Consider the following 21,724-nt stretch of genomic DNA (forward strand, 5'->3'; position numbering starts at 1 on the left):
GGTTCAGTGGCAGAAGAATGTCATCTGGGAGGCAGGTTCCTTCCATTTTTCTGCTCTGACATCTTTAACATAATGGTTTTTCATCTTTGTACTCTTCACCTCGTTATCTGCAAGGTTGTTGCCACAGATCCATATCTCATTAACCAGTTTTCTGAACAAGAGAAAAAGGAGAGCTAAAAAAGCTTTCCTTTAATCAGGGAGGGAAAAATTTCCCAAGAGTTTCCCAGATTTCCCATTACATCTTACTGGCCCAAACTGGATCACATGAGCAGCTTCAGCAAAAAGGATGGAAAAATATCTGGACAAGAAGAAAGGAGTGACATATGAAACACCTAGAAAAAGCATGATCCTTCACCTCAGCTGGGCATACTGCTGTCTTAAAATCAGTGCTCCATCAGCAAGGAAGAAGGATTAAACAGTCACTAGGTGAGCAATTAACAACGGCTTGCAATCCATTTTTGAAATTTAATTCGAGTTATATGAGGAGTTCTAGTGGGGGAATAAAAATGCCCTATGATTTATTTATACCTCTAGTTTTGTAGATTTATCCATCCTGCCTCTTTAGGTCTTTTTTATTTTTTTATGTTTATTCATTAAAAAAAAAATTTAATGTCTATCTATTTTTGAGAGAGACAGAGAGTGAGTAGGTGGGAGAGGGGCAGAGAGGGAGACAGAATCCAAAGTAGGCTCCAGGCTCCAGGTTCCAGGCTCTGAGCTGTCAGCACAAAACCTGATGTAGGGCTTGAACTTACGAACTGTGAGATCATGACGTGAGCTGCAGTTTGGATGCTCAACTGACTGAGCCACTCAGGCACCCCTATGTTTATTCACTTTTGACAGAGACAGAGACAGCGTGTGAATAGGAGAGGGACAGAAAGAGAGGGAGACAAAGAATCTGAAGCAGGCTCCAGGCTCTGAGCTGTCAGCACAGAGCCTGACGCGGGGCTTAAACCCATGAACTGTGAAATCATGACCTGAGGGGAAGTCCCACGCTTAACCAAATGAGCTACCCAGGTGCCCCCTGCCTACTTAAGGTCTTAAGGAAACCCAAATTCCTGAGAATGATATGTTTTAAAATCTGCAGACTCAGATTTAGATGCAACTGAATTTCTTCCTGTAGTTTTGCAGATTTTACCTAACATACAAATTACAGTTCAAAAGGAGGAATTTTAAAACTTTATTCATATAAGACCTCTCTTAATACATTGAACACATTTTCAAATTACTGTGGAAACAACTGCTGTCAGTCTTAAGCATTACAAGGCCATTCAATCAAGTCATGCCACCAACATTGAATACTTTGAGGAAGCAAAGCACCTTGTAAGTCAATACCTAGTTTGACCACTGGCCTCCAGTCAGGTTCATACACATGTATATATGTATATACATATATATATATATATATATATATATATATATATATATATATACACACACATATATATATGTATATACCTACACACACTCACACACACACATATATATAAAATGCTTGCAGACATGGCCCCTACACTAATAATTCTGAGAAAAATCCCCATTCCTTCTCTTTCATAGACTGTGTCTCTTCACTGTGCCAAGTCTGGTAGTATACACCTGTCTCATGTGTCACTGGAATATGACTCTAGATATTCCCATTTTGAATGAATCCCTCTCTGACTCACTTCTGAGGGGAGAGGAGAGGAAGAAAAGCTATCTCTTTTTCTAACACATTCCACAATATTCCTGCAGGCTCTTCTTTGACCGATGCTTATGTCTCACCTTCAGTTCTCTCAGAAACAAAAAGGAAAATAAGAACTTTCTTTTTCCTTCTAGAGAACTCAAACTGAAGAAATAAATGTCAAAGATGTGGTAGGACAGCACAGTGCTTGGAAGGTAAGAAACAGGGAAGAGGGGAGACTGAAACATATATGTGCAGTTTCCTCTCACCCACTCCTTTTGGCACCCCACCCCATAATGACCAATGACAGGAATACTTCATGCTTTAAACTTTTATGGGCCTTTGGCACCAATCCATCCCAATAACCACAGCATCCTCTTGTGTGACCAAAACAATCTGAAAAGAAAATTCACTTGAGGGGTTGACTGATGACTGAGTCAAGTTTAACAGACACTGGGGAAGCAGGCACCAGAAACTGCCTGGTCCAAATTAAGGGACAGAGGAAAGTAATACTCCTGGATGATTTCAGCCATTATAGGCCCACAGGTCCACTTGTGGAAGGCTGGACCTCCCCAGCCACACAGAGCTGCTGACACTTGTATGTTGTGTGCCAAGACCAGGAAACATCCTATTACCCACAGCTTGGGGTTTTCTTACAAGATTAGAATGTTATGCTTTAGGGTGGGGGCAGGGGAGGTGGGCACTAAACTGAACAAAAAACTGAACAGGCAAAGTGCAGGGGCTTGTGAACTGGAGAAAAAGTACAAATTGCACCTGACATCCCGATGCCTCTGCTGTGGACCAGATGAAGTGTGCATGTGTGGTGTGGTGTGGTGTGGTGTGGTGTGTGTGTGTGTGTGTGTGTGCTATTACAAGGATTTGCAGATTTGCAAGGACAAAGGATAAAGCCCAATACATGATTTCACTTAGGACACATCTGGAGGAACGAGAGGTGGAAAGAAAATGGAGAAAGCAATAGGAAATAGGAAATAAATTCTTGCTTCTTCCGTGTAGCCACAGCAAGTCAGGTGATGTCACAGGGTTGTTGAGAAGACAAGGACTGTCTTGAATTTAAAGGCCCCACATTCAAAGAAGCACCTCTTTCCACACATGTACAATTATCCTCCATACGTTCTGCCCAAGAAATGCAGAGCTGTATCAAAAGTCACTGTCCCTGAAAATGGTTATTCCATTTTTATGATCCCATTACAGCCTCCCCACCTTCCCAGCTGCCACCAAAGGGAGCAAGAGAGTGTTCACATTCAAGGAGATAGTTAGTGGAATGTAACACCAGTTGGCAGAAAAAAGGCAAGAGGCTTGGGGATGAGCGGGGTGGGGGTGGGGGGGCGGGCAACACAAGGTCAGCCAGAAAGATTCCAAGGCTGGGAAGGAGGAGAGAGGAGAGAGCTGGGGCAGAGGTGAAGGAGAGAGGGGCCACGTCACAGAGTAAAGAGAGCATTACCAGATATTAACTCTTTCTCCCAGTTAAGTCACTCATTTTTCCCTCATGTAAAGTAGCACACATCTTATTCCCCACAGCTGGAAGCTTAAGGCTATGCACTGCCCTGCTGCACTCCCAGGGCTGGTACATCATGGCCAAGTTCCTGCCCCTTCTCCACTTCCAGAAATCACACACCAATGTCAGTCTCATGTCTTTGTCGTTACCCTTTTCACAACCATAGTGCAATAGCAAAGTCACCTGAGGCTACAGATGAAACAGAAGCACAGCCTCAGTCCTGGGGTCCCCATATCACAGGCTTGAGGGAAGAATCATAACCCCAGGATCTATGTCCACACCCCTGATCTCAGTCCCAGACACCCCCTTCCTCACCAATTCGACAAGAAAGAAGTGCAGAGCTAGCTAAGGCACCGACAGGAAAGGAGCTGTGAAAAGGAGGGTGCAGGCTTGAGGCAATTGTAAGAACAGTCTCCTGGGCATCCACAAATAACTAATCTTATTTATTATTCATCACAGTTTCAACCCAGCCCTAAAGGAAACACTCATTTCTTACTCTTTTTCCTGTATGTTTTTCTTGGTCGTTCATTTTCAGTTATCCAAGTTCACCCCATGAAACTGAATACCAGGCTGATAAGCAGCAACAAGTGAAGGTGTTAGGGGAGATGACGTTTTTCAGATATCTTAACAATTCAGAAACGAATACTTTTGTAAAAAAAACCATCCATGTAAGAATGATCTTGTTGCTCTGTCAAACTACCTTTTTTAAAGTTTATTTATTTATTTGAGACAGAGACAGTACGGACATGGAACGGGCAGAGATAGAGACACACACACACACACAGAGGGTCAGGCTCTGCACTGGCAGCCCCTGGTGCGGGGCTTGAACTCACAAAACCGTGAGATCATGACCTGAACTGAAACCAAGAGTTGGACACTTAACTGACTGAGTCACCTTGTGTCAATCTACTTTCTGTCTTTACAGTACAGATAAATCACAGAAAGAATTCAAGGACTATAAGGGCGTGGCGGCGTCTCTGATTCAAGGCAGTAAGAACACCAGGCCGATGGTCCCAGTGGGCCCGCCCCTCTGGCACTGCTGAGAGGCTTCTTGATCACCACAGTGAGGGGGATGTGACCTAAGACAATGGACGAAGCTCTCTGCGGGAAAAGGAAATCGATTTTCATTAACTATACACTGGCAGGGGACTCAGAAACTTGGGACTGTGATACCATACAAGCAGAACACAATTTTGTCAGTATTAACAACTAAATCAAATGTCAGCCTGAGCACAGTCCACAAGGAGGAGACGAATGCTCAAGCTCAACAAAGAAAATACTAGGACAGCTGACCAATTTGGGTTTAATCACACAAGACATGTTCAATATAGAAAAAAGCAAATTATAAAATCGGAGAGCAAAGAATAAAAAGATACAATTCTAAATAAAGTAACAACTGACTAAACTTCAGATGAGTACCAACAATAAACTACATATCAGCCAAGTGACAACCATGTGCACAGACCAAGAAAAAAGTTACCAAAGTGACCACAGAATTTATGAAACGGCATAACCGAACCAAAGGTTTATTCCAGAAATGAGTAATAAAATGGTCCAAAACTATCTGACGAAACATTGGCAAGGCTTGAACAAATCGGAGACAATTTGTTATCTTGCAACCTCAGTCTTTACTGGGTTGGTACAAACCCTAGGATTTTATGACACAGGAAATAGCAGTGAAACAACCACACTACTACAAATACTCCGATGCACTGTTTTTCAGTCTACATTAATGTTCGCTGTAACCAGTTCTGGTGGAAACTTAACATAGGCACAATTTCCTTAGTGTATAAATGGACTAAAAAAACCATCTATTTGACTTTATTTATGGTGTCACATGGTTTATTGATACCTGATTGGTTAGAGGTAGAGAGATATCATTTTGATTGTCTTCAGGAGCACAGACACAGTGTCTGTTTTCTCAAACAGCTACACTGTGCAGTCTGCCTCAATGAAATCAAATTGGATTTCTCTTTTCACCCCTGAAAATTCATTAATTATTCACTAAAGCTATACATTCATTATCATGTTCTGCTTCATGACGGTTATTTCATTTTACATTTTATATTAAAAAATGACTATAGCTTGAAAAAAAAAGGAAATCATAGAAATGCACCTTTTGACAGTAAGATTTTACTAAACAATCTCATCCAATTTCAGTAGGATTTGCCTTTCAACATCATAGCCTTTTTAATGTTCATGAAAACAGCAACGTATGAATTAAAATGTTTTTCTTTTAAACTGACAGGAAAAATATTATAAACATAATTTCTAAATAAAGAAAATGAGGTACAGGAAGCAGTGCTTTCTTCACTGCTATAATACTTCATTTTTAAAATTAAACACAGTACCAATCATCATTTTGATTCCAGGAATAAAAACTGAAAACTTAATTTATTAAGCAATTTTGAAGTCTGAAACCAAAATGATCCCTTAACAGTATTGCCTAATAGACAAGTCAATTCTAAAAAATTAATCACAATGCAAAATTTTGACCTCATTAAAGTGGCTCTGTTACCACGGTATCAGAGTCTGTCTTTTTGTTGGGTTTCAATTTGCCATAACAACTGAGGACAGGATTACACGTGAACAGAAATATACAGGGCTTGGTGAAATTGAATACGGCAGATTAAGCATTTTAAAAGTCTGGGTTATAATTCTTGTTGCAACACAAGTTCTACTGCATAATTAATTTACAACGGCCCAAAACTTTTCAGCAACAAAATGATATTAAAAAAATATACCATTATCCCTATATGTTGCATTAACTATAGACATCATAACCACTTAAGCCTTTTATTAAGTTAGAAAAGTATGACTTTTCCCTGAAAAACTCTGAAGAGTAATCATATTTCAATCACAGCTGTCCCGAACTAACTCATAATCAACACTTACTACATTTTGTCACTTCTTTGTTCTAACAGGAATAAAAACAGTAAGTTTTTGAAAAGAGGCTGGAGAACCTGAATCCCATAGTGATGAAATGGACTTTTTAACAACTACTGGATTTTTATATTGTTTGTAGCTGTAAAATATCCACTGTAAAGGTGGGATGGTGGAGAGGGAACAAACTGACAAATTTGCCCAAACTACTTTTGATCCCTTCTAAGTCAGCGATGGCAGACAAACCGAGCTATGAAGAATTCAGTCCTTATAAATGCAAACAAACACCGTACACCTTCACAAGGTTTAAAAGCAACTTCATTTGCTTTTAAATATTCAAGTGTAATGCTTCTGTAAAAGATTAAAACATACATTTCAGCTTTATCAGATATGTCAAATTCCATTTGCTCCTAACCTGCCATTAGTACATAGGCTCACTGGGCTACCAGACAGCCCAACTGACCATGAAGAGAGATGAAGGTATCAGTGGAAGGGGAGCATGGATACCACGGCATTTATCCGAACAGCACAAGACCCGTCTTCGCATCCCTGAAGTGAGAATGGCCACTTTCTTCAATTAAATTTCTTCACACTAAAGCAGCATTGTCTGGGAAGAGTTACTTCAGTTCCATAATATTTCACTACTATAGTTACCAATTCAAAAGTTAAAAAAAAAAAACACAGACCAAATCCATGTACCCGTGATCCTTTGTATCCTAAAACATAGAAATATTCTTAGTTTTAACCAAGAATTATACTGGAATGAACTAAAAACATCTTTTAAAGTAATTTTAAGTATACTCTTATTTGTTACTACATTTCTACATAGATTATTTAAGATTGCTTGTAGACATAATTTAATCAATAATATATCATAATGTCAACCACTACAAGTGACCCAGAATCAGATTCTGGCTACAGAGGGCGCTTAATTATTAAGCAACACCTTCCTAAAAAGCTTCTGTACTTCTGACTGGTAAGAAAAACTAACAAGAAAAGAGTATCTCTCATTGAAATAACACTGAAGTTCAAGCTCAAGACTCCTTCTTTGTGTTTCAACATAGTTAACTCTTCAGGATAAAATAATGAAACATTAAGTCACATTAATAAATTACAGTCATCTTCAAGAAAACTCGATGGGCAACTCTGGTGTTACAGTTGTATATCTTGGATCCAACCTAGGGATAAAATCCTGAAAGTGTTTAGATGCACCAGTACCAAAAACATCAAGGACTTTTCGGTTCATGACAGCAAATCTGCAAAACAGAGGACACAGTGAACAAGTATTTAATGAAGTTTATAAAATAAGATGATTCACTTGACCTATCTTTCATGGAGTGGGAAAACAGAAAAGATTGACGTGATGAAGAACTCAATGGCAGATTCAAAGTGGCAGAGTCACTTTGGTACTCTACCTCAAGATTCACTGTCTCATATTTTGTTTAAAGAGATCAGAATCCCTAGACCCGAAACCCCAGAAACCACCATTGTTATTTCAAACCCCTCTCAAGTTCTTTCCACCAGATTGTGTCAAACAGAAAAACAGATACATGACAATTTTTCTGATGAATGAAATCACAGGATATCAACAATAAAAGAGCTTAATATTTGCCAATGAGGCAAAGGTACTCAATGTAATTTCTTTCATAATTGACATTTTGATGTCTCACAATCCACAGAAAATACATCCGAATGTGTAACTATTTAACGATTAAAGAGAAAACAGCATATAGGTTTTTAAATTTCTAATAGACATGATGAAGTAAAAGCATACCCTCATTTTATCCATCACTTAATTTAAAAGGTAAAATAATTTTTTTTACTTTTACTTTTATTTTTTATTTTTTAAAATTTACATCCAAATTAGGTAGCGTATAGTGAAACGATTTCAGGAGTAGATTCCTTAATGCCCCTTACCCATTTAGCCCATCCCCCCTCCCACAACCCCTCCAGCAACCCTCAGTTTGTTCTCCATATTTATGAGCCTCTTCTGTTTTGTCCCCCTCCCTGTTTCTATATTCTTTTTGCTTCCCTTCCCTTGTGTTCATCTGTTTTGTCTCTTAAACAGATGCAGAGAAAGAGGATCTCTTTTGCATTGTTGGTGGGAATGCAAGCTGGTGCAGCCCCTCTGGAAAACAGTATGGAGGTTCCTCAAAAAACTAAAAATAGAACCACCGTACGACACAGCAATTGCACTACTAGGCATTTATCCACAGGATACACGTGTGCTGTTTCAAAGGGACACATGCACCCCCATGTTTATAGCAGCACTATCAACAATAGGCAAAGTATAGAAAGAGCCCAAATGTCCATCAATGGATGAATGGATAAAGAAGATGTCATACACACACACACACACACACACACACACACACACACACACACAAATGGAGTATTACTCGCCACTCAAAAAGAATAAAATCTTGCCATTTCCAACTACATGGATGGAACTGGAGGGTATTATGCTAAGTGAAAATAATTTTTAAGGACATATATTTAGCTAATGTGCAGGATGAACCCATATCTCTATGCCCGATCCCAAGCATTTCTTCTGGGGAGAAGACAACAGGGTTAATTTTGAGCCAATGGCCACCATCACTATTCCAGGAACGATAAACATAACTTTCGGTGCCTTTCCAAAGTTAAGTTCCCTCCCAAAATAATCAACTGCTTAAACTCCTTAATGGGCAAAAATCTAAATGACAGAGAAATAAATGATTAATAATAATAATATAAAGGATGCAGTCTCATGGCTAAGAGGAAGAATGCTAAAGCCAGACTACCTGGCTCACAGCCCACAGCTCTTTTATTTGCTAGCTGTGTGACTCTGGCGAGCTAGCTGACCTCTCTGTGCACCTCAGTTGACTCAAATATAAAACCAGGATATTAATAGTACTCATCTCATAGAGCCATTTTAAGGATTAAACACATATGCATGTGTACACGTGTTGTATGTGTATGTCTGGGACACAGTACAATACTATACAACTGCTGGCTATTAAAACTACGAATGATAATAATAACAGCTACAATTTATTAAGTGCTATTACACAACCATACAAAGAATGTATTACTGTTTCATAGAAGAGAGTGAGAAACTGAGGCTCATGAGGTAAAAAAACTTTCCACCAATAACACAGCTAAAGTTATCAGAGCCAGAGTCAACAGAGTCCATGGTCTTTCTAGTAGGTCAAGCTGCCTCCCAAAGAACTAGATCAAGATCAGAAAATGCTAACTAAAACAATAAAGAACATGATAATAAAGGCAAAGGAAAAGTATTCTTACAGAATCAAGCAAAAGAATATGATTATTTTTCCCCCACTGGAAATCATTCGATTATTTAGGAATGATTTCTAATGAATCTGCTGAGTATTTCTAATCAAAAAGAAGAGATCAAAGATTATAAAAGTGAGACTTAAGTGTGTTATGTAGCAACTAATCAGCAATTTTCAAATCAATACAGCATTTTCCCACAACATTTAAAATATCTAAAATAATACAGGGAAAAGTCAAAATAATGTTACCAAAAGAATACCCCATGTTATACATATTAAGTTGGACATATTTGATTTATATGTAGATGCTTACTTTATCACTGAAAGAATATTCCCTCAAAAAGATGAAAAGATTCAAAATCTTTTTAGGGGGAAAATGCTTTTTTTTCTATGGTCAGGTACAACATCTCAGTCACTTACTTGCCCTTGGTGAGTCTTAAAAGAAACTTCCAGTAAGATGGTCGCAAAGTCTGAACTTCCATCACAGCCTAAGATTAGAGTATTCAATTTGAGACTTCTTCAGTAAAGAGCAAATATAATTAGTCATATTAGGCAACAGAGCACTTTTTTATTTTTATTGCTCATTGTATTTTGAAAACAACAGTGATGATAATAACGAAAATATGTATTTATGTTTAACCTGACAACTATCAAGAATATTGCTTATGAAATAATAGTTAAGTCATTATTATCAGGAAAGCCTTTACTGAATATTCATTAGATAGCTGGTACTTCCTTAGTTATAATAAGTTTATAAACTTGGCAGCATTACTCTGAAAAAGTGCAAATAAAAGTGGTCCCCCCGAATTTTGCAACAGTCCTAAAACCACTAACATCAATAATGATGATTACATAATTTAAAGAAGTTGAACAATGCTTCTAATAGACTAGATCCTACCTCTATCCTCGCTGCCTGAGTAATATGGGGGAAATGCAATTATTCTTATTTATGCTCATGGTATCTGTCTTCTAGTAAAAGTATAACTAAAATAGGCATTCTAGCCAAGGTACTAGTGTAATAATTTGCCTATAAATTGCACTCAATTTAAACCTAAAAATTATTGTGTTCAGAAAATTTTAAAAATGATCTAGCCCATTAAGTTAGCATGTTTACTGATTTGAAACTTGCAAGCTATCTTGGTAAAAAAATAAAAATAAAAAATAAAATCTAATCCATAGAAATTTTCCCAGGTCTTTATTGCCTACCCCCACCCCCTCCCATTGATTTAATGTAAAGAAATAATTCATTTCTCATATCAAAAAGCTGTACTTACTGCCTGGAAGCAAATTGCTGTAGAGATGGAATAGATGATAGTATCTGCATGGGGAAAATAGGGAACCTTTCCTGCTTCAATGCCTTTGAAATACATTGTCTGTAGAACAAACATAATGTAAGATTTAGAAAAAAACCCACAACTTTAAATAGCATTAACAATAGAGTGGAGCAATAGACTCACTTGCTATCTACAACTATTTTGTCTACCTTCCAAACCTAATAATCCTTTCTGAGCTCAAATTACAAGTTGCATCTTCCATGACGTTAGTTAAGTGTCAGCCTTTTCCTTCCCTCATTCCCTCACCCCAAGACCGAGATACCAGTAATAATGCTTTTCTGTGAATATAGTAACATTGTATTTCTACTTCTTTTATATCATTTATACCTCAATGTTTGTTTGTTTGTTTGAAGTTTGCCTTATTCTGAGAAGTTTATCTTATTCTGAGATAGAGTGCACACAAGTACGGGAGGGGAAAGACAGATAATCCCAAGCAGGGTCTGTGCTGTCAGCACAGAGCCCGACACGGGGCTCGATCTCACGAACCGTGAGATCAGGACCTGAGCCAAAATCAAGAGTCAGACGCCCCACTGACTGAGCCACCCAGGCACCCTTCAATGCTTTTTGTATAATCCTCAGGTCTCCCTTCCCTGCTAGATCTAGTCATTCACTCATTTATTCATTCATTCATTCATTCATTCAACATTTAATGCTGTTAACTAATGCTGTTAACACTATGCTAGGAGCTAGGAATTTAAAAATGAATACAATAACATCTAAGTTAGTGCATAAGAGAAATAGCTAATGCACTTAGATATTTAACTATATATATGTTTAGTATGTGTGTGTGCATTTTTGCCCCCCCCCCGAGGACGGAACAAACTGCTCTGCCTAGAACAAAGGAACAAGGAGAATTTCAGAAATGACTACATTTGAATAGTGCTTCTCAAACCACCTGCAGTGAAGCAACACTTCAAAAAAATTTTTTTCCAATTGCCATAGCTTGATACTTTTATAATACAATAAAAATAAATTACTAACACCTGAATTTTAAAAACACAAAGTGAACCAAAATTTCACTTTTGTATTAAAAAAATAAATTACTCTGTCAAGTTGCTACAGAAGTTTCCAAATGCTTACGCTCTATTTCTATGCTTACTATGAACTGGTAATAAACAGGTCATGGACTGGCACTAGTCTGCTGTCCACACTTCCAACAGTGCTGCCTCCTAAGAGGCCTAGGATTAACAATGAGGTAAGAGAGAAAAAGCAGAAAAAGCAGGGGTAATGAACTGGGTGAAAGTACACAATACATATGGGGAAGGCCCAGCTAATTTATATGGATAGAAGATGTAATTATTCACGGCAATAGTTTCTCTGAAACATGGGAAAGCTCAAGTAGAACTAGTAAGAAAAGAAGAAAGAACCAAGAGAGAATGATGTTACAATCAGGTGGAGGAAAGTTCAAGAAGACATGGGTGGTTCATGAACTAAAGAACATGAAATAATTTTTCCCCAATCTGGAAGATATGTACAAAAAGCTACACTCTACTTAGGAAGGAAGATATACATGCACCATTATTTTGAATATACTATACAGTATATTACAAGGTACAGGTATACTGTAGTGTATTCATGTTGACAAAAATGAAATTCAGATGTGGTAGAATAGCATCATAGAAACATTATATAACACAGGTATTTCCTGAAATATGTAACAATTGTGTTCCTAATTTCTTATAATAAACCTTATCTACTGAACCAGATTCTAAGTTAATGAAGGGTGGGAACCATATCCCATAGTTCTATATGCTTACCAGCACTTCATACAGTAGTGGGAACATAATAGATATTCAATATATACATCTGGAAATAATTATTTCCAAGATAAAAGTTATCTAGTCAGCTGATTTTTATTTAATATTCATTATATAGTAATGCAGAATTTTAATATAAAATTAACTTCAATCATAGGAAAATGATTGCCTATTACACCACAGTCATTAATTCCACAAAGGACCTATTAGTAAGCTTACATTTGTAATTTCCTAAATTAAAAATAAATTCTTATCAGTACATTTTATATCTAGTTTCTTCTGCCAAGATCAAACATGGTCTGTTGATATAAGAAAAGAGCTATGCCAAGGTGCCTATGTGGCTCAGCTGGTTAAGCACCTGACTCTTGATATTGGCTTAGGGCATGATCTCACAGTCCTGACATCAAGCCCAGCATGGAGCCTGCTCAAGATTCTCTCTTTCCCGCTCCCTCTGCCCCTTCCTTGCTCGTGTGCACTCTCTCTCAAAAATAAAAACAAAACTAAAATAAAAATAAAATAAAATAACAATTTTAAAAATTTAAAAATAAGTTAAAAAAGAGCTATGTCATTGCTTGGCTTAAAAAACTCTAGCCATGTAGGGAAGCAGCTATAAAATACAGGTTTTACAAACCAGATCTCAATATTGGATTCTCCCTGTGTCAAAGAATGTATTTTTGCTAGCTAGGGGATATTTTCTTTCTCTGACACTCCTTTTCCTCTCCATTAGCAAGTCTTGTCACCCTTACCTCCTAATCATATACCAAGTCTGTGTATTTCTCTCTATCCCTACTGCTACTATACTGGCACAAGCCATCATCTGTCTGAGACTAATTGTTCTCCCAGCTTCCAGTCTTGCCTCTATTCCATTCTTTATATAATAGCCAGAATGTTTTCTTCTTCTTAAAATGTGAATTAAATCATGCTATTTCCACACTTAAAACTCTCCAGTGACTTCCAATTGCACTGAGAAAAATATCAAACTCACATTCTCTCTCTCTCTCTCTCTCTTTCTCTCTCTTCCCTACACACACACACAGACACAGACACACCTGAATAAAGCAAGTATGTAATCCTCTTAATATCATTAGGGCCACAGATTTTCAGTGAGATAAAATTTTTCTTCTCTTTTTTTAAAATTTTTATTTATTTGTATTTTTTTAGTTTTATTTTTTTAATTTACATCCAAATTATTTAGCATATAGTGCAACAATGATTTCAGGAGTAGATTCCTTAATGCCCCTTACCCATTTAGCCCATCCTCCCTCCCACAACCCCCCCAGTAACCTTCTGTTTGTTCTCCATATTTCAGAGTCTCTTATGTTTTATCTCCTTCCCTTTTTTTATATTCTTTTTGTTTCCCTTCCCTTATGTTCATCTGTTTTGTATCTTAAAGTCCTCATATGAGTGAAGTCATACGATATTTGTCTTTCTCTGACTAATTCCACTTAGCATAATATCCCCTAGTTCCATGCACACAGTTGCAAATGGCAAGATTTCATCCTTTTTGATTGCCGAGTAATACTCCATTGTATATATATATGCCACACCTTCTTTATCCATTCATCCATCGATGGACATTTGGGCTCTTTCCATACTTTGGCTATTGTTGATAGTGCTGCTATAAACATGGGGGTGCATGTGTCCCTTCGAAACAGCATACCTGTAACCCTTGGATAAATACCTAGTGGTGCAGTTGCTGGGTTGTAGGGTAGTTCTATTTTTAATTTTTTGAAGAACCTCCATACTGTTTTCCAGAGTGGCTGCACCAACTTGCATTGCCACCAACAATGCAACTTTCTCCACATCCTCACCAACATCTGTTGTTGCCTGAGTTGTTAATGTTAGCCATTCTGACAGGTCTTGATTTGTATTTCCCTGATGATGAGTGATGTTGAGCATTTTTTCATGTGTCGGTTGGCCATCTGGATGTCTTCTTTGGAGAAGTGTCTGTTCATGTCTTGTGCCCATTTCTTCACTGGATTCTTTATTTTTTGGGTGTTGAGTTTGATAAGTTCTTTATAGATTTTAGATACTAACCCTTTATCTGATATGTCATTTGCAAATATCTTCTCCCATTCCATCAGTTGGCTTTTAGTTTTGCTGATTGTTTCCTTTGCTGTGCAGAAGGTTTTTATTTTGATGAGTTCTCAATAGTTCATTTTTGCTTTGGTTTCCCTTGCCTCCAGAGATGTGTTGAGTAAGAAGTTGCTGCGGCTAAGATCAAAGAGGTTTTTGCCTGCTTTCTCCTTGAGGATTTTGATGGTTTCACTTCCTGCCTTGCATTTAGGTCTTTCATCCATTTTGAGTTTATTTTTGTGTATGGTGTAAGAAAGTGGTCCAGTTTTCCCTGCATGTCGCTGTCCAGTTTTCCCAGCACCACTTGCTGAAGAGACTGTCTTTATTCCATTGAATATTCTTTCCTGCTTTGTCAAAGATTAGCTGGCCATACGTTTGCGGGTCCATTTCTGGGTTCTCTATTCTGTTCCATTGACCTAAGTGTCTGTTTTTGTGCCGAGAGATAAATTTTTTTCTAAAATGAAGTCAAATAAATCTATAATCTTAACTTTGAATTGGAAATATCAATATGCTCATTATTTTCTCTTTCTCTAAAAAGAAAGGGGGGAAAAGGATTCTCTAGCTCTTTTTACTGGGAAGGCCAAAAAATAATAACTAGCCTAGAAGCAAGAAGTACCCAAGTACCCAAATTGAAGTCTCTAAATACCACTTCCCACCAAAAGAATAGGGGTCATTGGAGAAAAGACTGATTCTGTTTCTAGGGCAGGAAATGTCCAAAATGAGCCTGGACCATTTTGTTTTATCACAAAGCAAGAAAGTTATCAGAGATATTGGCATTATATAAAAAAGAAACAGAAGTCAACTTGAAGAGGCTCTCCTGGTCAAAGATAGTGTAATTCCTGGGTTGAAACAAGACCAAATATTCTAAAATTTACATCTTCATAATGACATTTAAAAATAAAGACTCATAAATAAGTCAGTTTTGCAGAATGCTAGGGGCCAATTCATTCTGAACACTGGTAAGTAAAGGGAAGCAATCAAGCATTTTATTATGACTTTGTGAACAAATCAAACTATTTCAGAGTAACCAAACAGTTGAAAAGGGAAAAGTTTTTTTTTTTAAAGAACTCATGGGGCACCTGGATGGCTCAGTTGGTTAAGCATCCAACTTCAGCTTAGGTCATAATGTCATGGTTTGTGAGTTCGAGCCCTGCATCAGGTTCTGTGCTGACAGCTCAGAGCCTGGAGCCTGCTTCGGATTCTGTGTCTCCCTCTCTCTCTGCCCCTCCCCTGCTCATGCTCTGACTCTCTCTCTCTCAAAAATAAACATTAAAAAAAGATTTTAAAAAATCTGCACAAGTAAATAATTAGAAGAAACAATAATGTTATAATATCATTTTGCAACTGTCAATGAAATAATAAACCCTGGTAATGATTAATAATGGGTGCTACAACAATTAAGTGAAAGCCTAATGGGGAGCTTTATGTTAGTTGTATTAACAGAGCCCACTGATCAATCTTAGCATCACAAAAAGAGACACAACTAATGTGCTTCCTAATGTGATGCAATAGGAATTCATACACATAGTAAACGTGAAGTATTTCTGTCCCCTCCACCCCCTAAAAATTGAAAGTGAATTGCTTAAACCTCTATATCTAACAAACAGTTCATAGGAAACACTTGGGTTAAAGAAACATATTAGTATCACCAGTAAGGATATAATTAGCAAAATCCAAAATGTGGGAAATTTCCCAGAACTAATAACATAGATCTTCAACAAATAAATGGCAAGGAAAAAAAGAAAGGGGGTTAGGGGGAGGAGGAAGCTATTAAAAACTAAAAGAGACTTTGGATCCCAATTAAAACAGATTGCAGAAGATATCTGTGAGATATGAGAATATAAGCTCTAATTGGATATATGATAATATTAAATTACTAGGTTTTTTAAATGTGTGACAATAGTATTTTGATTGTACTTTGGTAGTAGTGTTGATTTGTTTTTAAGGAGTCTTTATCCTTTTAGCCATAGTCTTTAAGGAGTCTTTACCTTGAGTTATTTATGGAAGAAGTGATATGTTGTCTGGGATTTGCTTTAAATTAATTCAGTACTTGTGGGGTTGGGACAGTACAGGTGGAATAAACTGGTCACATGTTAACTGTTGAAACTGTATGATAGGTACACAAGAGTTAGTTACTTTATTCTTTCTACACTTGCGTATATTTGAAAATAACACACATAAAGAAAGAAGAAGAAACAGGAGAACTGACTTTGTCAGTACTTTTATAGGATTGACTAGCCCTTGTAACTGGGATATGGAAGGCTCTACATCCTTTAGAGCTGTGCATGCATCAAGATGTTTGCTTACCTCTACCAACTTGGAAGCTAAATACATGGAAATTGTTGTACTTTTATAAAACATCATTGATACTCCTGCCAAAAAGCCTGAAACAACAAATAAAGCAAAACTGATCAAATCTCAAAGTATTTCTTTGTTATTAAGTCATTCAGAAATGTTCACTCACTTAAGTAAGACACAATCGATTTGTAGCACTGCCCTTTGTTATACAAAAATAAGCACAGTAATATATGTGATGACATTAAAATGAGGTGAATTTGATATCACACATTTTTAAATTATGAAATTGACTTTCAGAGTTAGGAACACACAGTTTTGACATATATATTACAAAGACACTTTATATTCTAAATATAACTTTAAAAACAGTAGTCTTAACAAATACAATGATTTTCAAAAATAATTTTTAAAGGTTATTGATACCATTTCTCATTTTAAGTGAAAATATTTATTAATCAATTCTTCTAACAGCTCAAATTACTTTTAGTGATATCCTCAAACTTCTCTCCATAGTACTGCCTTTGTTCCATAAATGGGAAACAAAGGCAGAGGGAGACCCGGAATACTGGTAGCAGGAATATCATTAATAAATATCTGTAAACTGTCAATTTTACTTAAGTAGCATGTATGCTGTACTTGCAGAAAATGTTAATCTTGAGTTCTTATTTTTATGAAACTAATTAAGTTCTTTAAAAATAAAAATATATATGATTAAAATATATGTCACTTGCCAGTGGCAAAACCAGAATGCTTCAAGCAATATAACTGTGCTTCCATTAGTCACCAAATTTTTTGAGTTTTATGTTCTTTTATAACACATTCCCTAGGATTCCTGGCCTGTAGCAGGCCAGATACCCAAGTCATTATATTGCCATTTCAAAACATCAGATGGCAAGAATGCCTGGGTATGTTAAACTTGGCGCATACAAAATGTGTGGACTGGTCCCTCAGTAGGGATTCTATTATGGAGAAAAAGAGTTATACAGAAATCAGATGAATTTGGAAACTATTTCTGAGTCATTCCTACCACGGATTGATGCAACAGCAGTAACTCTTGTGTTATCATTGCCTTACCAGCTATAATAGCATGCAATTCATCATCCAGGTTTCTGACCCAGCGCAGGAAGCAACTAGTACCCTACATCAAGAAGAAAATGCAGTGACTTCAGTTGTTTCATTTCTAGAAAACATGCATGTAACATCTATAATGAGTGAGTCACTAGCAGACCTTGATGGCAAATTGGTGATCTAAATCAAACTATTTTAAATATATGAGTTGGAAAACTATCAACAATAACCTGTTATAAAGTTATTGTTCTGGATAGACTCTATTAAGAAATTATACATAATATTTTTATTGTCAGGGCACCTGGGTGGTTCAGTCAATTAAGCATCTGACTCTTGGTTTTGGCTCAGTTCATGATCTCACGGTTCGTGAGATCAAGTCCCACATAGGGTTCTGTGCTGACAGTGCAAAGCCTGCTTGGTATTCTCTCTCTCTCTCTCTCTCTCTCTCTCTCTCTCTCTCTCTCCTCTGTCTCTGTCCCTACCCTGCTTGTGCACTCTCTCTGTATCAAAATAAATTTAACAAACTTTAAAAAAAAATACATATTTTTATTGTAATTATTTTCCAAAATGAAGGCATAAATTTTCCTTTGCCTAGATGTAGAATCACTCCCACTGTAATAAGAAGAAAAATCAAATACACTATAACTCTAAGCCAAAATTCCATACTCAGAGAAAGTATTTTTCAATATAATGGTGAAATAAAGACTTTTTCCGGTAGATAAATACTGAGACCCACATAGTAGCTCTGTAAGTGATGAATTTCATAAATGGTAAAAGGTAATTTTGCAGGCAGAAGGAATATAGTATCATTTAGATCTGAAAAAAGAAATGAGGAGCTCTGAAGATGGCAAAATGAAGATAAACTTAGAAGACATTTTTTTAAATATCATTTCTTTATATAAAAATAAACTATCAAAAGAAGAACTATCAAAAGAACTATCAAAGAAGGGGTGCTTGGGTGGCTTAGTCATTTAAGCATCCAACTTCAGCTCAGGTCATGACTTCATGGTTCATGAGTTTGAGCCCCGCATCGGGCTCTGTGCTGACAGTTCAGAGCCTGGAACCTGCTTCAGATTCTGTGTCTTCATCTCTCTCTTCCCCTCTTCTGCTAGCACTCTGTCTCTGTCTCTCTCTCTATCAAAAATTAATAATAATAATAATAATAATAATAATAAAATAACTATCTAAAGCAGGGGTCATAAAATATGGCCCACTAGCCAAATCTGGCTTGCCAACTGTTTGTATGTAGTTCATGAACTAAGAATGTTTTTACACTTCTCAATGGATAAAATAAAATTGTAATATTTTGAGACATGTAAAAATAAAATGAAATTCTAATTGAAGTGTGACAAAGTTTTATTAGAACATAGCTATGGGTGGCTCAGTTGGTTAAACGTCCAACTCTTGATTTTGGGTCAGGTCACGATCTCACAGCTCATGAGTTCAAGCCCCGTGTTGGGCTTTGGGCTGACAGTGCAGAGCCTGCTTAGGATTCTCTTTCTCTTCCCTCTCTCTGCCCTTGCCTCACTTGTGCTCTCTCTCTCTTTGAAAAATAAATAAATAAACTTTAAAAAAAAGAACATAACTATGCTCCTTTATTTATATATTGTCTATGGTTGCTTTCACACTACAACAGCAGAGTAGAGTAGTTATGACAGAGACTAACCATATCAGCCACAAAGCTTGAAACAATTATCATCTAGCCAATTACAGAAAACGTTTTCTGACTCCTGGTCTAAAACAAAAATGGTAACAATAGATCATGGGGTTTATAACACATGAAAAGATAAATGTATACCACAAAGGATGAGAAGGAGGAATTTGAGGTATAGTATTCTAAGAGTCATACACTATACATGAAGTGGCATAATATTTGAAAACAATAACTGATGAATTTAAAATGCTTATTATAAATGTTAAGGCAGTCACTGAATTAAAAAAGAGGTATAAATAGTAAGCCAAGAGTGAAGATAGAATACAAAAATACAAAAAACAAAAATAAAAAACTAAATACATAAATTTTTAAAAAAAAATCCAGGAGGAATAAAAAGGAAAAAAACAATGGAAAAAATACAAAACAATTAGCAAGAGGTAGATTTAAACTATACCATTATCAAAAAGTACATTAAATGTAAATAGCTTAAACATACCAATTAATAGACAGAGATTATCAAATTGGATAAAAAAGGAAGAACCAACTAAATGTCATCTAAAAGAATCAACCTTTAAACTGAAGACACAGTTAAGACTAAAGTAAAAGGACAGAAACAATGTACTATCAAATATAATCAAAGGAAAACTGGAATAGCCATATTAATATCATATGTTGTAGACTTCAGAGCAAGGAATATTACCAGAAATAAAGAAGAACATTACAAAATGAAAAAAGAGTCCATTCCCTGAGAAGACACTGAAGAAATATGAATTGTTGCTCTGCCCTTCTCCCAATTACATCCTTATAAAGACGTTAATGGCATTGACAATTTTATTTTAAATCCCATATGGCTTTGGAACACACTGTACCATTTTTTTTATAAGGGGTTTTCTGACCCGGTTGTATTTTTCTATAGTTTAATACCATTAGTTTGTATTACCTGAGCAAATAAATAGTAACAGAAATTAAAGCAAACAAATGAAACATGCTCTCAGATATGCTGGATGGTGGAGAATAACCAATTTGGGATAAAAATGTTGGGAGACAATCCACATGCGACACTTAGGATTTATGTTAAGAATAAACATAAACACTACGACATAAGAAATGAAAAAGAATATGAACATATAAAGTTACAAATATTCTGTCCTATTTAACTCTTGTATATTCAAAGACAATAATGTTTCCTAATCAAAACTATTGAAAATATTTTCAATATTAGTAATATTTCATAACAAGTAATTAACTATAGCTTACCATTTGCTACTACTGTTCTCCTTTCCATTTAAAAATACTTCCCCTATATGTACCTTATATAAATAAACTTTTACATAAAATGATACATAACCATCTTACCCAAAATGACTCCAGAATTCAAGTTTCCCTGCACTATTATTATTATTTTTTTCACTTTAAAAACAATGTGTGTGTGTTTGCATATAGTCAACCTTAGTTAACATATTTTACCATTTGGAAACTACGTTTAGGTTTACAGTCTAAATTTTAGATGTTTAATAAAATGTCAGTAGTATGACTTATATATGAGTGATCCCCATTAAACAAAAGGCCATTACTTAAAATTTCAGAATACTATGTCATAGATGATCCCTACATATGTGTTTAGGTGTGTGCTTTATACATGTGCTGGTATGTTTATAGGAACATGCAGAAACGGTGGAAGAATGTTAACAATGGTTATTTGAGAGAGTGTAGTAGGAATAGTGAGTAGATCAAAGAGGGATAACAAGTCATTTCTTACATAAGTCACAACAGAAAATCTTTACTGGCTCTATCAAGTGTTGATATCAGCTAAAAGGGTCTGAAATATGTTTAAATTAATAACATATGATGTTATGTTCAGTAAGTATGATCAAGAAAAACAAAGAGACCAGATATATTAATATCATTTTTGATGTTAGAAATAGAAGTTAAAATTTTTCAGTATCTACATTACTGAAAAAAAAGTAAGTCTTTGAAAATCTTTCATATTATATATAAATGCAAATATATCTACACTTTGAAGCACATTAAATAACATTTTAAAAGAAATTTTTCCAACCTCAATTCCCAATATATATTGTATATATACTTGGAGACATTAAAACATTTATTAAAACATTTATGAATACAACAGAAAGAAGCATTAAAAAATGATAGATGGGTTAAGGCCATATCTCATTTTAATAATAGCCATGTTATTTATTTC

At 36.1% G+C, this 21,724-nt stretch overlaps 1 protein-coding gene across 1 annotated transcript in view; it reads right to left on the reverse strand.

Moving 5' to 3' along the window:
* Positions 1-4,069: 4,069 nt before the first annotated feature.
* Positions 4,070-21,724, reverse strand: part of TMEM135 (transmembrane protein 135) — a 267,526-nt gene continuing 249,871 nt past the window's right edge. Inside the window, exons 11-15 of the mRNA XM_047071520.1 lie at positions 17,871-17,934; positions 16,806-16,882; positions 10,606-10,704; positions 9,752-9,819; positions 4,070-7,312 (exon numbers count right to left, since the gene is read on the reverse strand). Coding sequence (XP_046927476.1) covers positions 7,180-7,312; positions 9,752-9,819; positions 10,606-10,704; positions 16,806-16,882; positions 17,871-17,934 — 441 coding nt within the window. The 3' untranslated portion in view covers positions 4,070-7,179. The remainder of the gene's footprint in view (positions 7,313-9,751; positions 9,820-10,605; positions 10,705-16,805; positions 16,883-17,870; positions 17,935-21,724) is intronic.

Source organism: Lynx rufus, unplaced genomic scaffold (genome assembly GCF_022079265.1).
Source record: "Lynx rufus isolate CCGP_SWC_20201006 ecotype Redwood Valley unplaced genomic scaffold, mLynRuf1.p SCAF_9, whole genome shotgun sequence".
NCBI classification, from domain to species: domain Eukaryota; kingdom Metazoa; phylum Chordata; class Mammalia; order Carnivora; family Felidae; genus Lynx; species Lynx rufus.